At 36.5% G+C, this 14,694-nt stretch overlaps 1 protein-coding gene across 1 annotated transcript in view; it reads right to left on the bottom strand.

The window, feature by feature from the left end:
- Nucleotides 1–260: 260 nt before the first annotated feature.
- The window catches only part of ADAM28 (ADAM metallopeptidase domain 28), a 114,931-nt gene continuing 100,497 nt past the window's right edge, over nt 261–14,694 (bottom strand). The window contains exons 16-23 of the mRNA XM_023736694.1: nt 13,399–13,558; nt 9,827–9,907; nt 9,435–9,513; nt 5,468–5,576; nt 4,388–4,466; nt 3,685–3,750; nt 3,137–3,202; nt 261–1,606 (exon numbers count right to left, since the gene is read on the bottom strand). Of these exons, the coding sequence (XP_023592462.1) occupies nt 1,586–1,606; nt 3,137–3,202; nt 3,685–3,750; nt 4,388–4,466; nt 5,468–5,576; nt 9,435–9,513; nt 9,827–9,907; nt 13,399–13,558 (661 nt within the window). The 3' untranslated portion in view covers nt 261–1,585. The remainder of the gene's footprint in view (nt 1,607–3,136; nt 3,203–3,684; nt 3,751–4,387; nt 4,467–5,467; nt 5,577–9,434; nt 9,514–9,826; nt 9,908–13,398; nt 13,559–14,694) is intronic.

The raw sequence follows: 14,694 nt of genomic DNA, 5'->3' as shown, positions 1-14,694 counted from the left end.
AACTTCTTGTGGGCAAATCCCCGCTGTGAGAAAAGGCCTGTAGGGGCCAGGTAAGTGATATAAATGAGTGAAGCAGGCTGAGTAAAGAAAAAAAAATATGGCTGTGACAATGAAGTGGAAAGCATTTGACCTGATAATGGGGGCGGCTACTTCATCAGCTACAAGTAAGAGAAAACCCAGCTCAAAATGACTTAAACAATAAGGAAACTTTATTGATCACAAAACAGAAAGTGTCAACAAAGTGTGAGGTGACTCCACCATTCATTAATCTAGCAGTTCAATGACATCATTAAAGGACCTGATTTTATTCTTTTCATCTTTCTGCTCCATCTTATTCATTATATCAACTTTGCCCTCATACCCATAATCACAATATAGCTGCAACATTACCAGATGCCAACATCCAGAAGAAAGGACAAGGGAATCTTTTCCAGAAATTCTCCAACATACCTCCTCTCTTATTTCACTGACAAAAAAAGAGGTATTATGCTTACTTCCAAATCAACAACTGGTAAGGGAAATGAGATTATTATGATTATCTTAGAGTAAAAAGGATTTATACCTGAGCATAATAAGAGTTCTGAAAAGCAAGGAAGAAGGCGATTATCTGGCAGGCAACCAACAGAGCTTGCTCCACCACCGCTCAGCTAAGCTGATTGTTGCTATTAGACAATGTGGTTGCAGTGTTGACAGACTATCTAATTACTTTTAAAAAGCTGGGAATCTGAAAGTTTATGCAAGAACTCCCAATTTTTAAATATTGGCAATAAATTCAAAACATCTAAAAAGACTATGTGGCCAACATCATTTAGGCCAAATGAAATACATCTGCAGTCCAGACATGACCTGCAGGTCAGCAGTTTGCAACCTCTCTTTTGTAATATTTATTTAAATAAAATTTTCTTTATATAGAAAAGAAGTTCACTCTAACCTTGCCAGTAATTGAGTTGTGTAAATATCTATGATAGAACATTTTTTTAGTTAATAAGGACATTATTACAAGAGAATGTGAGGAGACATTTTATATAAAACAGATAATGCTTACATCATTTTCTTCCAAACTGAAGGTTCTAGTTCGATAAGTTAGTGTTAAAACAATCAAGATGCTGCTATTCATTCAATGATAGATGTACAATATTTCTCCTACTTCATCTAGTTTCCTGTGCTTTTTTTTGGTTTGTTTTTCATTACAGAGTTGATTAATTTCTACCAAAATGAGAAAATCAAAGTGTTCAAAATATTTGAGAAAATATTTGTCAGCATCACAGTAAAACAAAAAAAAAAGATTGGAGTGGAAAATTAGTGAATTAGAGGTTTCAGCTTCATAGCTGCTTCTTCAAAGTCATGTTCTTGCCCAAGAGTATGGAGAATAGATATCTTATATTCATAGACAGTTTCTCAAGAGTATGTCTCTCCTGAAAATTTTTTTCCAATCTCTTCAAAATATAACATGAATCAAGAAATGTTAACTCCTTGGGCATCAAAAGCAAGTAGTAGTAAGAAAGTAAGTATATTTCTCTTCAAACTAGATTGTTCAGACTTCTAATTTGATCATTTATTCATCAATTCTTGCTTAGCTGTTGCTTCAGACTTTTGGATTTGAGCCCTAAACAGACAAATAAACAAACTCTTAAATTATCAACTTCTTTAAATAATTTAGATATTTTATATTAAATAATTATAAAGTATTAGAAATTAAAATTAATTCCTTGTAGTCATACATCCTATTACACAGTTACTTCATATATCAACTGTGAAGGGGTGGAAGCATGAAAAGGTAGGGAAAAAGGTGAGAAATACATCACACTGGGATTAAAATATCACCTAACTAATTAGAACAAAATAGAGAGAGTGGGGAACAGTAGTTGAATTAAGAGATACTAGATGATTATGCTGTGGGAGATCTCCTTCATTCCCACCATCCCACTGGGAAAATTTCTGAGAAAATGAAGAATACTTGGCTCATCAGAGCTGTCTCGCTAAGACCCTTCCATTTTACTCCTTTTGGTTATTGGTCAAACTCAGAATAAAGACATTCATGTCAGCACCCACCACAGAATAATATACTGTTCTTGGTGAACTTCTTTTAGAAGGCATGGTTGGAACTTCTCTCCTTGATACTAAGAGTGCTACAAGGTTTGAATGGTTTAGCTATGGATCTCTTATCTTAGATGTAGATATTGGCTTATCCTTGAAAACAGAAGAGGGAAATACTTTTGTGTCTTTACACTATATTAAGGATAAAAATAAGGCTAGGTCATTAGAAATGTTAAGCTTTTACCATACTAGTTTATACTTATTTCCTTATCTGAAATCATTCCTCACCCCCTCCTCACCCATTTAAATTCTACTCAACCTTCAAAGTCCCGTTCAGATTCCAACTACTTAATTAGTGGAACTTCCCACTTTAACCGTTCTAACTCCAATAATTTAACCCTCAACATTTTCTTATTGTTAGGGCGCTCATTTTGGCACAAATAATAACTGAGGAATTAAGTGCTCTGTGTGTATATGGGTGGCTATCACACAGAAAATGTAAAAATTTCTTGAAAAAAATAAAGGAACTTAAGTCTTAGCTCTTTCTCATTTACTCAGAACAGAGTACCAACCAAACACAAGCAAACATACTCAGTAATTACTTGGTAAGAGAATGAATTCTAGTTTTTACTTCGTAAGTGCCTACCTTTTATTCCAGGTTTGCCTATATATGGTCTAATTTTTATTCCCTACCTCCTACAGGTAACGGTAACTAACAATAGGATTTATTCTATGATAATAAGAAAGAAAAGTATCATTTATATAGTAAAACCTAAAATCTCCCAAAATAATCATTTAGACATGATCCTTTAAAGGATCATACAGCAGAACTATTTATCATTTCTTAGCAATTATTTAACAGTAGTATCATTCTTCATAATAAAGGATTAATACCCACAATAATGAATAGACAGTAAACAGGCCTAATTTTCTCAGATATCCCTAAGACAAATGTGCTATAATATCTCAGGTTAGCCCAGGGAGCACATATCCTGATAAAGAACCCATGGATTTAGAGACACCATTCTCACTGGGTACGCATATGTGGAAAAGAGACATTAAAAAAAAAAAAATCACTCAGTGACCATCTGATACTTACAAGGAAAGAGGAAGATGATACAGATGTAGGAATTGGCGGTGGTGGAAAATTCGGCTTTGTAAGTAGCTAATAAGAAGGTAAAGATTCTTAATTAAGGACAGGGCCTTGAAAACAGGTGTGTAATGAAAAAGACTAAATCATTTTCAGAAATAGAGAACTTATGAACCTATCTATGAACATATTCTAAACCTGGAAATTTGATTGCTTTAATTTAGCTGCACACATACAATTCAGAAATAATTCCAATCACAATGGACACATGATGGTAGCTATGGAGCAGATAAGTAGTTTTCTACTTATGATGAGTTCTTGGCTTCCTGGCTGGGAACTGAGATTTTGGGGAACTTAGGAGTATAAAACAGAGGCATACATTCTCACATTTTATATTTTCAAAAAGTTTTGCTGAAGAACCTATATGTTATATTAATATTCACACAGATTTCAACATTCTTCTGAAGAAATAACTGGGCATGGAGGACTTTGTTTATCACTAACATTTCCTAGAGGTTGGACTAGGGTAATGTTTTCAGAGAAATTGCTACACTCACAAAAGAAGCTGCAGGCTCATTGCCTTCTCCTGGCAGGTCAGACATGTGGAGCTTCATCTGGCTCATCTAAAAAGGAAACAATGTTTTTAAATGAAAACATAACTTTCTAAGTATAGCTTCCAAATAAGCAGTACTTTTAAGGCAAGGATGCTCAGACCTAAGGTGAACCCTAAAGACCAGGCTGGAAATCCCCATGACCCAGCTGCTGCATTTTGGGGTGTATTTACCAAGAATTATCAAGGAATGGTAAGTTTCCATCAAAAACATCATTACCCACTGTGTTATCATTAACCAACTTTAGCTAAAGTCTCTAAACTTACAGGACACAACCAGAGAATTAAAGGTTAATATATACATTGTTGTTGCTCTATGGAAATGGCAAAACAAGTAAGGACTCAACCTAGAGTCAGAGAGGGACTTCCGGCTTCTGCTTCTTCTTGTGCTCTCTATTCACTTTGCGTTTCATGAACTCCAGCAAAGTAGCCTCAGGTTTAAGATGTGCTCTCTTTTGCATTTAACAAAGGGCAAAGGAGGACGGCCTGTAACTTTGCAGTTACAGAGCCTACAGTCCTTGCTATACAGTAAACGCTGGTATGGATTTGTAAAACACTGCAGGATAGAAATGATAGATAGGTAGTCAGGGTAAAAGAATGACAGAATCACAAACTTGGGCCCACGACCAACAGTAGAAATTAGAGTCCACCTCCTGGGGTTGAACAGCTTTTGGCATCTGGGGTTTCCTCTTCTGTTTGTGTGGTCTGGCTCCAGTGTTGGACAGTGGCCTGTGAGTGAAAACATTTCATGTGAATTGACTTAACAGTACTTCAGCATGATGGGGAAACAGTCGAAATGTATCATCTTCCTTTGCCCATTGTGTCATCCTTGGTTAACAACTGGGTTTTTATCTTCTCCCTATGGCATTATTCCACTTACAGTTCTCTATTAGCTGCCTTCTTGTCTTATAGTTTATAATTACCACCAATGATTTTCTTTTTGATTCTGTTCAGAGCCCTGATTCTTAATAATGATGGTATCCATTTTTTACGAAATATCCAATTTTTACTAAATGATATCATATAATTAATTACTTTTATTCATTCAATATTTATTTAAAAACCAATTGTGGGTGAATAAATCAGTTTTAAAAAATGCTAGAGAGATACTGTAGTGTCAAGACCACACTCCTAAGATGAACTTGTCTAGGTGCAAATCAAGTTACCATCATGTACATTGTAAGACTTTAAACTAGTCAACTACATTAAGCTTCTATTTCCACATCAGGAAAAATGTAAAGTACCTTACCTTGCAAGATTGTTGTAAGGATTAAATGTATATTTATACTTATATATAAACATGACACCTTTTTATCTGTAAAATATAACACATTTTTATCTGTAAAAATAGAAATAATAACTACCTCATGAAGTTGCTGTGAAAACTAAATGAGATAATTGATGTAAAAGGACTTAGCATAGTGCTTGTCATATACTTAGTGATCAATAAATGTTAAATATTATATTCTTATAATATGTAAATATTTTTAATTAATGGGAATTATTAATTATAAATATAGTGACTAACAGAAGGAAAATGACATGTATCTTGCTGCAAAGGATTTCCTAGTAAAATGGATTCCCAGCCTCTGGTTCAAGAAAAAAAGCATCTGCACATGTTTCTGAACGTTTGAAGTGAACCAAAATGAAATTTGAGAAGTTGGGTCATACTCTCCAAGTTAAAGTTAAATAGGGGCCAAAAAAGTCCCTGAAGCAAGATAAAGGCTTACCTCGGAACTTTCTTCTGCTTTCTTCTGGTGCTTTGGTGCCGGATTACTATAGCAACCACCACAAATATGACTGCCAATGGGAACAGCACCCCAACCACAATGGAGAAGTCTGCAGCAAAGAGGACAGAGGCCTAGTCAGGGCTATGAGAAACTTACAGCTATCCATCACAGTAATCATTATTTCTTTATTTAGCACACATTCCATTAACCCTTCCCTCAATGAGCATGCATTCTGTGGAAGAGCTCTCATTACAAATGGATGAAAATTTATTTTGATCATGATTATTGCATGAGAAAATAAATATGCAGCATTTAATATGAGATGCATAAAGCATTATACTGCTGAGAATCCTTAGAAGAGATGATGTTTGCAATAATCGGAAAATCCAGGGTTTGGCCATGGGAAGAACATATGGAGGGAGGAGGATGGTAGAGCAGGATTGAAACATTTTTAAAATGCACCATTGGAAGAAACAGAGAGAAAAAACCTGAAGGCTTGACGTTATATTCCTGATCGCAGAAAAAAAGTAGCTGAGGTGCAAGTAAGAGAATTGATAGAGACACAATTTGGTGCTCTTCTAATGTTTGTTTTATATTATGGTGAGGAAGAAAAGTCATGTGACCCACTGGTGCATACTAAATAACTCCTTTGGCATAAAGTTCAAAAACAGGAAAAAAGCAACATATATTGTTTAGGGAAATAAACCTATGAAAAAAAGCAACAACACCCTCCCCCCTCCCCACATGCTATTGTATTGTTAGGTGCCATCAAGTCGATTTTGACTCATAGTGACCCCATGTGACAAAGTAGAACGGCTCCATAGCGCTTTCTAAGTTATAATCTCAGGAGCAGAACTCTAGATCTTTCTCCTGTGGAGCTGCTGGATGGGTTCAAACCTCCAACTTTCAGTTAGCAGCCAGGCATTTAACTGTTGCGCCACCAGGGTTTTTAACATTAATCTAATTTGTCTTAATGTTGAATAGTAGTGGTGAAAACAGAATCCTTGTCTTGTTCCTGATCTTTCTGTAATTGATTTCTAATCTCATGCCACTGTGGGTAGAGAACATATTTTGTATTATTCAATCCATTTAGTGTATCAAGGTTTGTTTTATGGTCTAGTTTGAATGTTTCTAAATCCATTAATTAAATGGATGGGATTAAAAAGGAAGCTAACTGTATTGGAAGAAGCCTTGGTGACGCAGTGGTTAAGCACTGGGCTGCCAACCGAAAGGCTGGTGGTTGGAACCCACCTGCTGCTCTTCAGGAGAAAGATGTGGCAGTCAGCTTCAGGAAAGATTTACAGCCTTGGAACCCTACGGGCGGTTCTTCTCTGTCCTATAGGGTTGCTATAAGTCAGAATCAATTAGACAGCAATGGGTTTGTTTTTGGTTTGGTTTTAGTAACTATATCGGAACACAACTATCAAAATATTAAGCATTTTGTGATACAGTAAAATACATGCTTTTTTATTAAGCCTTTAAATAATCAGATCCAGCAGTGGATTAATAACTGCATAGTTTCAAACTAGTGATAAGCATGTATGATATTTGAAGATATACGCAACAACTGTTATGTGATATAAAAATATTTGTAATTTCTATTGGTGATGAAGTCACAGGCATTGCTAATACTACTGAAGTTTGTTGCCTTATGTTCCCATAGTCGAAAAAAATAAATTTCAGTTCGAATTTAATGAAAATAGACATCAATTTTTCCCATTCAAATTTAGATTTATAACCCCTGCTTTTGTGAAAGCTATTATGTCACTTAAAAAAAAAAAAAGGCAAAGATGTCACTTTAAGGACTAACGTGCACCTGACCCAAGCCATGGTGTTTTCATTCGCTTCATATGCATGTGAAAGCTGGCCAGTGAATAGGGAAGCCCAAAAAAGAATTGATGTCTTTGAATTATGGTGTTGGTGAAGAACACTGAATATACCATGGACTGCCAGAAGAATGAACAAATATGTTTTGAAAGAAATACAGCCAGAATGCTCATTAGAAGCAAGGGTGGTGCTACTTCATCTCATGTACTTTGGACATGTTATCAGAAGGGATCAGTCCCTGGAGAAGGACATCATGCTTGGTAAAGTAGAGGGTCAGTGAAAAAATGGAAGACCCTCAACAAGATGGATTGACACAGTGTCTGCAACAATGGGCTCAAACTTAGCAATGATTGTGAGAATGGTGCAGGACTGAGCAGTGTTTTGTTCTGTTGTACACAGGGTCACTATGAGTTGGGATTAACTGGACGGCACCTAACAACAACAGTCATCCCCTGGGGTCCTTCCTCTTGACAGGACACTTCCTTTTTAACAGAGGCTTTCCTCGATGGTTGGATCAAAAGTAGCCCAGAAACTGGAACCAAACTCACCAACACGATGTTTCATAAAAAAAGAAAACTTCTTGGGTAAAATTTAATCATTGTATGATGGTTTCAACAAATGAATAAGTTATTCAGAGAAAACGTTCCCTATTTTTATTATGAACCACTCTAGCTGCCTCCTTGATCCCCTTAAGATATAAATCTGATGTAATATAATGTAAATTTTCATCACCTGTCCTCCAAGTAACGATTTTCAAGACAGTGCATGTCAGAATAGATCCTGCCATCTTGAATGACAAGTAATTAAGGAAAAAAAAAACCATAGATACTATAAAAAGATTATATATAAGCTAACATATGGAAATATAATACTAGAAAAAATATTCTTTCAGAAAAAAATGATGAAGAATCAAAGTAAATTAAAATCGGTTACTAGTTGCTGTGACCCTATGTGTCAGAATAGAACTGTGCTCTACTGGGCTTTCAGTTACTGATTTTTTAGAAGTAGATTGCCAGGCCTTTCTTCCAAGGTGCCTTTGGGTGGACTGAACTTCCAACCTTTCAGTTAGCAGCCAAGCACATTAACCATTTGCACCACCCAGGGACTCCATACAGGCACCCCAAGAACTGCTCTCTCAAGGAGAGGGGCTTGCAGAGGCCTCAGAAGCAGAACAGAAGCAAACTCCAGACACACTAGACCACGTAGAGAGGGAGTGTCGAGGAGAGAGTCCTGAGGAAAAGCAGCTTTCTCAGAAGAAAAATGCAGTAAAGAGCTCTCTGTTCAAGGTAAAGTACTCCTCACCTTGGAGATTGGAGGTGAGGGTCCCCACTCTGGCTGCTTCCCACCCTAACGGCCTTCCTACCTCTCACAGCCAGATTTCCCATCAGGAGAGGTATCTGCAGGTATAACAAGCATACAAATATGTGAAGAAAACCCACGTGAGCTAATTTAAGTAAGTTAATCCCTCATTCAACTAAGGATCAATGTATCCTGATATTGGAAAAAAATAAATAAAGCAAAAAAATGATAACAACAAAACCAGCACAATGAAATAAAAGAGGCAGGGTGAGCAAACAGAACAATCGGACTCAGAAGAAACAGATAATTCGGAGAAAAGAATTGAACCTAAAAAAAAAATTATCTAATTCATATTCTCAGAGAGTTGAGGATATTATATCTGCAAATTTAGTAGAGGCTACTATGAAAGGAAACCCTGGTGGTGTAGTGGTTAAGAGCTACGGCTGCTAACCAAAAGGTTGGCAGTTCAAATCCACCAGGTACTCCTTTGAAACCCTACGGGGCAGTTCTACTCTGTCCTATAGGGTCACTATGAGTCGGAATCGACTTGATGGCAATGGATGGGCTATGAAAAAGGAAAAGAATTGTGAAACAAGAAAATTTGGGAAATTAACATAAGGTAAATATAAAATTTTAGGAAATCTTTTAGTATGGAAAGTAAAAACGTAAGTATGTGGAAAATATGATTAAAAAGTTGTTGAAGATACTTTGAAGAATACTATCATGTTTTCAATATCTACATGATAAGGATTTCAGGAAGAGAGGAAAGAGGCAATGAACTCTTATAAAAACATGGCAGAGGAGCACAGTTTTCTCAGACTAGATGTGTAATGTTACCTACGGAAGACCACTGTGGAGTCATCGCAGTTGGGTGGGGCCCACCCTTCTTTACATTGACACTGGAGCTCATGGTCACACACCTAGAGGAGCAAGGATTCTGTTAGTTTCCCTGCCAGACCTACCACAACCCCAAGGGCTTATTCATCCATAAGAATGGAAAAGGAATAATGCCTGCCATGTCTCATTTCATCTATTTACATAATGTACGAATCAATAACAGGAATTTCAGTAATGGATTCTTAGAAGAACTTTCTCATTGAACCACACCACTGAAGGGGTAACAAACTTAATTCTAATCATTTAATATTGTAAATATTACTTTAGTCTCATCACAGCTGACCTAAAATTACATAAGACTCAGAAAACTTAGGGAATCATATTCTAAAAACGTACAGCATGTCCTTTGCATTTAGATGAGCAATTGGTCGATTTGTAGGCTTTCTCAATATCCATACATTCTGCATTAATGCAAACCTGAAAGTGAGATGAAAAACAAAGTTGACATTAGAGCCAATGGTTTCACCTCTGCAAATTATATATTATTATTATATATATTATTATATATATAATATATATTATTATTATTTAAGATTGTTATTATCAACTTATCTTTTTGTTAGGGAAATCAGAGAATTCTTTTGAATGAAGGAAGATGAGATCTAATTTTTTTTATAATAAAATACCTAGAAAGTCCTCTTTAAAGAAGACTTTCTTCCTTCACTTCATTCCTCATTGATCATTCTCTTTATCCACTTCAGTCCAACTCTTAAGATTGATACTTTAGCACAGAACTAAGCATTGCACATAACATCAGATGATCATTCAAACAAAAATATTACAAAAACTGTATATTAATATCACATCATGTGAAATTTAAATTAATTATAATTTATGTAAGTATAAATAATATTATTATTGTTCTATTTATTAGTACCAGAGTGACTATCATTGGTTGAGTAGCTGTCAACTTTTGCACACTAAAATTTAATAAGTTTAACAACTTAGTGCTAAGCACATAATAATAGATGAAAACCAAACCCATTGTCATTGAGTCAATTCTGACTTATAGTGACCCTACAGGACAGAGTAGAACAACCTCATAGGGTTTCCAAGGCTGTAAATTTTTATGGAAGCTGACTGCCACATCTTTCTCCTGTGGAGCAGCTGGTATGTTCGAATCGCCGACCTTTTGGTTAGCAGCCCAGCACTTTAATCACTGCACCACCAGAGCTCTGCATAATAGATACTTAGTAAATATTATTGAAGAAATGAATGAATACATGCATAAATGAATAGCATAAGCACAGTTCTGAAAACTATGCTCTATGCAACACAAAGAGAGAGCCACAGGCTTGGGCGTTCGGTGCCCATCTCACACCCCACTTTACACAGAGCGACTCTGCTTTTTTTTTTTTTTTTAATATATTTGGGCATCCTTATATAATTTCATTTGAATAAAATACTTTACTGCCAAAAATAAGTTTGAAAAATTTTGACATTGAAAATACAAATATATAATAATTCAAATTGCTTCACATTCATGACACAAAGTGTTGTATGTCACACATACCTGGCTTTATTCATATACTGGTCACTCATGTGCCCCAGGAGTGTCCCAGGCCTTCCCTAGCTTAATGGTAAATTTAAGTGAACCTCAGGCAACCATAGTAATTTCCTTTCCCTTGACAGGTATAAGTTCAGGAATGGGCAGGTGATAAAAGGTAATGCCAAGTCTGCTGGAGGGTGATTTCTGGGGAGAAGTTCTTCACTCTTCATAAAAGGTGTGCAAGGAAAGCTTTCCTTCTGCCCCTGCCATTACTCTTTCTGTAGGTAAAACTTGGAAATGGGGCAGCAATCCTGGACTGTGAGGGGAGCCAGCCTGAGGGGACATGTCAGCAGTCTGAGAAGGCAGAAGGCAACAATAAAAGGAAGCTGGGTCCTTGGTGATAATGTCATTGTCACACTGCATTAGTCATACAGGGACCACAGTTTTTCTACCTTTGAACTTTTGGTTATGTGAAATAATGAATATCCTAGTTGTTTAAGTCATTTTTACTGGTTTTCTGTCCTCTATAGCCTAAAGCATCCTAACTGATCCAGCATGTACACTGGTATTACAGGGTGATGGGATCTTAAGAAAAGAAATATTATAAAATAAAAAATGAATGATATATCTGTGACAGTAATAAAGAGAGAAATAAAGAGAATTAGCAATTGTGAAGCAAAAAGGGAAATCGAGTGACTGGTAAAAGTAATGTTTTGCAACAAAGACTTGAATAAAGATGTGCAGGCCTTGAGATTGAATCATCTCTGCTGTAGGTGAGAAAGTTGACATATATAGTAAGAGTCTAACAGATGCTGGGTAAAGAGTGATCAGGCATGTACTTATCATGGGAGAGTGGTTCTAAAGACCTACAATCTTGTTTATTGTGTACTTGTGTGGTGTGGACAGGGAAAGAGAATTGGATGTGGACTCTAGAGCTCATGGTGTTGCTTTTAGTTAAGCCAACTCAAGAAGATTGATAAAGCTAAGTAAATATCTTCCTATAAAAAAAATCTCCAATCCGTTCTATATTTCAGAAGTAATAACTACACAAATTAAAATATAAGCAACAAATATAAGAATGGTATTAATGCCAGGCTACTCCTTAGTCCAAGCATCTCTTCTCTCCTTAAAGTCTCAGGGAGATAGATGCCCAAGTAGTGCAACCCTCATGCCAAGTCATAGGGACCAGGCTCCAGAAGAGATAGAAAAGGGGGGCCATATGCCTTGTCTTTGAAAGCTTCACCACTAGAAAACACGAAAGAATTAGTATCTGGAAACTGGCAAATCCAATTAAGTGCCTCTCCTACAATGTGAAACTTTTTACCCTTGATTCTGATTTATCCATCTGGAATCATAGGGGGAAAGAAGAGAAGTGCTGCGAGTCCCTGCTCAAAGCAATAATTAACATTTTAATTTCAAATCCAGAAGCAAGTATAAACTTTACTAAATTTGTATTTGTAGGTGTCATGGGCTCAGAGGCCATGTCAACCTCGTTTACTTCTTTATCTGTAGAACCTACCAGACTGTTTTTTACAATTAGGCAGTTAACAAATATTTACTGAATTAAATTATACTCTCCATAATTACTTCCTAAATGATTTATGAGCAATGCCTACATTGAGCAACAAAGCTCAGTTCATCAGTTAATAAATGCACATTTAAATAGCTAAAACAAGTTAAGTAAGTAAAATAACATCTTCAAGATTGGCTTTACCACAATGCAAAATCAGGGTAGCTCTTGGGTGGTGTAGACATCTCAATGCAATAAATAGGGTACCTATAATGCCCTAGGGGCCCTGGTGGCACAGTTGTTAGGAGCTTGGCTGCTAACCAAAAGGTCAGCAGTTCAAATCCACCAGCCACTCCTTGGAAACCCTACGGGACAGTTCTATTCTGTCTTATAGGGTCACTATGAGTCGGAATCGACTCAACGGCAAAGAGTTTATAATGTCCTATGAGAGATGGTTCTCCTTATTATCAAATCTAATGTGTTGATGCTGCCTAAGTAACTTTTTTGCCTGAGATTATGAGATTGTTCTATTGTCAGTGGATGTACAAACCTGTCAACTGAAGTGCAGATATCCCACATCCTGCGATATTCAGTGAGTTACCAGCTAAGAAAGCAAAACATACGCAGCTATGTGCTATCAGCATGACAATCAAACTCATCTTCAAATTGTGTCTACATGAGTCAGTTATTTCCAAACTCTGCCATCCTGTTTGATCCAGAATATTAATGATGGTGCTTATTATTATTTATCAGGCCTCCACCACTTAATTCTCTCATAGTGCTACAAATTCAAATCCCTACCGGCTGTATCAAGACGTGGCAAACCCAATAACTGGAAAGCACAGCAACTAGTGAATAACTGAGAAGCATTAAAAAATATTTTGAGTAAAAACCACACTTTAAACTTACCTTCTTGCTTCCGCATTTAGTTCCATTGGCCACCATGCCTATTTCTTGAGAGGTGTCTTCAGGATCGAATGTTTTACATGTCAGAAAAGTTACTATGCGTCCTTTCCAGGGCACATAATTTGACCCACCTTGACAGAACAACTTCCCGCATGTGGCATCACTGAGGAAAAGTCAAAGTTTGCTATATTAAAATTCTAGGCTCTAAGATACAGTTTTACATAAATGCAAATCAGTTCTACGACTATCATTGTTTAATTAATGGTATTTCTCTCTGCAACACAGATTGCTACTTGTCTAAAACACATTTCCCAAATTCCAGTACACCTTATTCTGGCCGGTTGCCTAATTTCTGGCCAATGAGAAGGAAAGCAGAATCTTAAGTGCAAATTCTTTAGTGAGTTTAACAGGATATGTCCGATTCTCAGCTCTTTGTATTTTTTGCTGTCTGGAATGTAATGGCTAGAGCTAGAGAAGCTCTCATAGACCAAGAGAAACACTTGGGAGTGGAGGTCATACATATGATGGAGCTGGAAGATATAAGGAAGGTGGATTCCTAACATCATGAAGGCACTTCAAAAATAAGCTTTTATCTTGTTTCAGATAAAGTGACTTATTTGTTTTTGTGACTTGCAGTGGAATAATTCAAAAAGATATAATCCTCAGTTTTCAACTATAATCAATATAAAGCTGAACCTTGACTGTCCAAGACTTCATGTGGAGTTACTGAAAAGGCTGTTTCCTTATAGATACAGATGAACCTGCTCAGCACTCAAAGGCCGTCCAATAACTGCGAAGGTGAATAAAGTCAAAACCAGTGAAACTGGAGTAAATTTATAGATGCAAATTCAAAGCAGGGCTGTGAAAAAATTTTCTGAAAATGATGGAATTGTATTCTTACAACTGATGGTGGGTAGAAAATATGATTGAGGAGTGGAGAAAGGCACACACTGACGCTATTAAGAAATGACTAGAAGGGCAACGGATGGGAGAACGAAGCATGTTCTGCTTCTAGTACTAGAAATTATCCAGTGCTCATATAAGCAGCTATACAAGAGAATAGTGCATGAGCGTGTATGTGTGTGTGTGTGTGTGTGTGTGTGTGTGTGAAGGATAGAACTACCTTACTTCCTTTTCCCACTCATCATCTCTCAAGCTACATATTGCCTTTTACATAAACTTTTCTTTCCCCCTTTGAATCTTCCCTGATTTTCTGGAAAGACCACAGGATATGATTATCCTTGAGGCCCAGATTTTCCCAGAGATGATCCTATGTCCAAAATATATATATATTTTTTT

Source organism: Trichechus manatus, unplaced genomic scaffold (genome assembly GCF_000243295.1).
Source record: "Trichechus manatus latirostris isolate Lorelei unplaced genomic scaffold, TriManLat1.0 scaffold00090, whole genome shotgun sequence".
NCBI lineage: Eukaryota > Metazoa > Chordata > Mammalia > Sirenia > Trichechidae > Trichechus > Trichechus manatus.
Note: the sequence above shows the minus strand (reverse complement) of the source record. Positions and strands in the feature narration are given on the sequence as shown.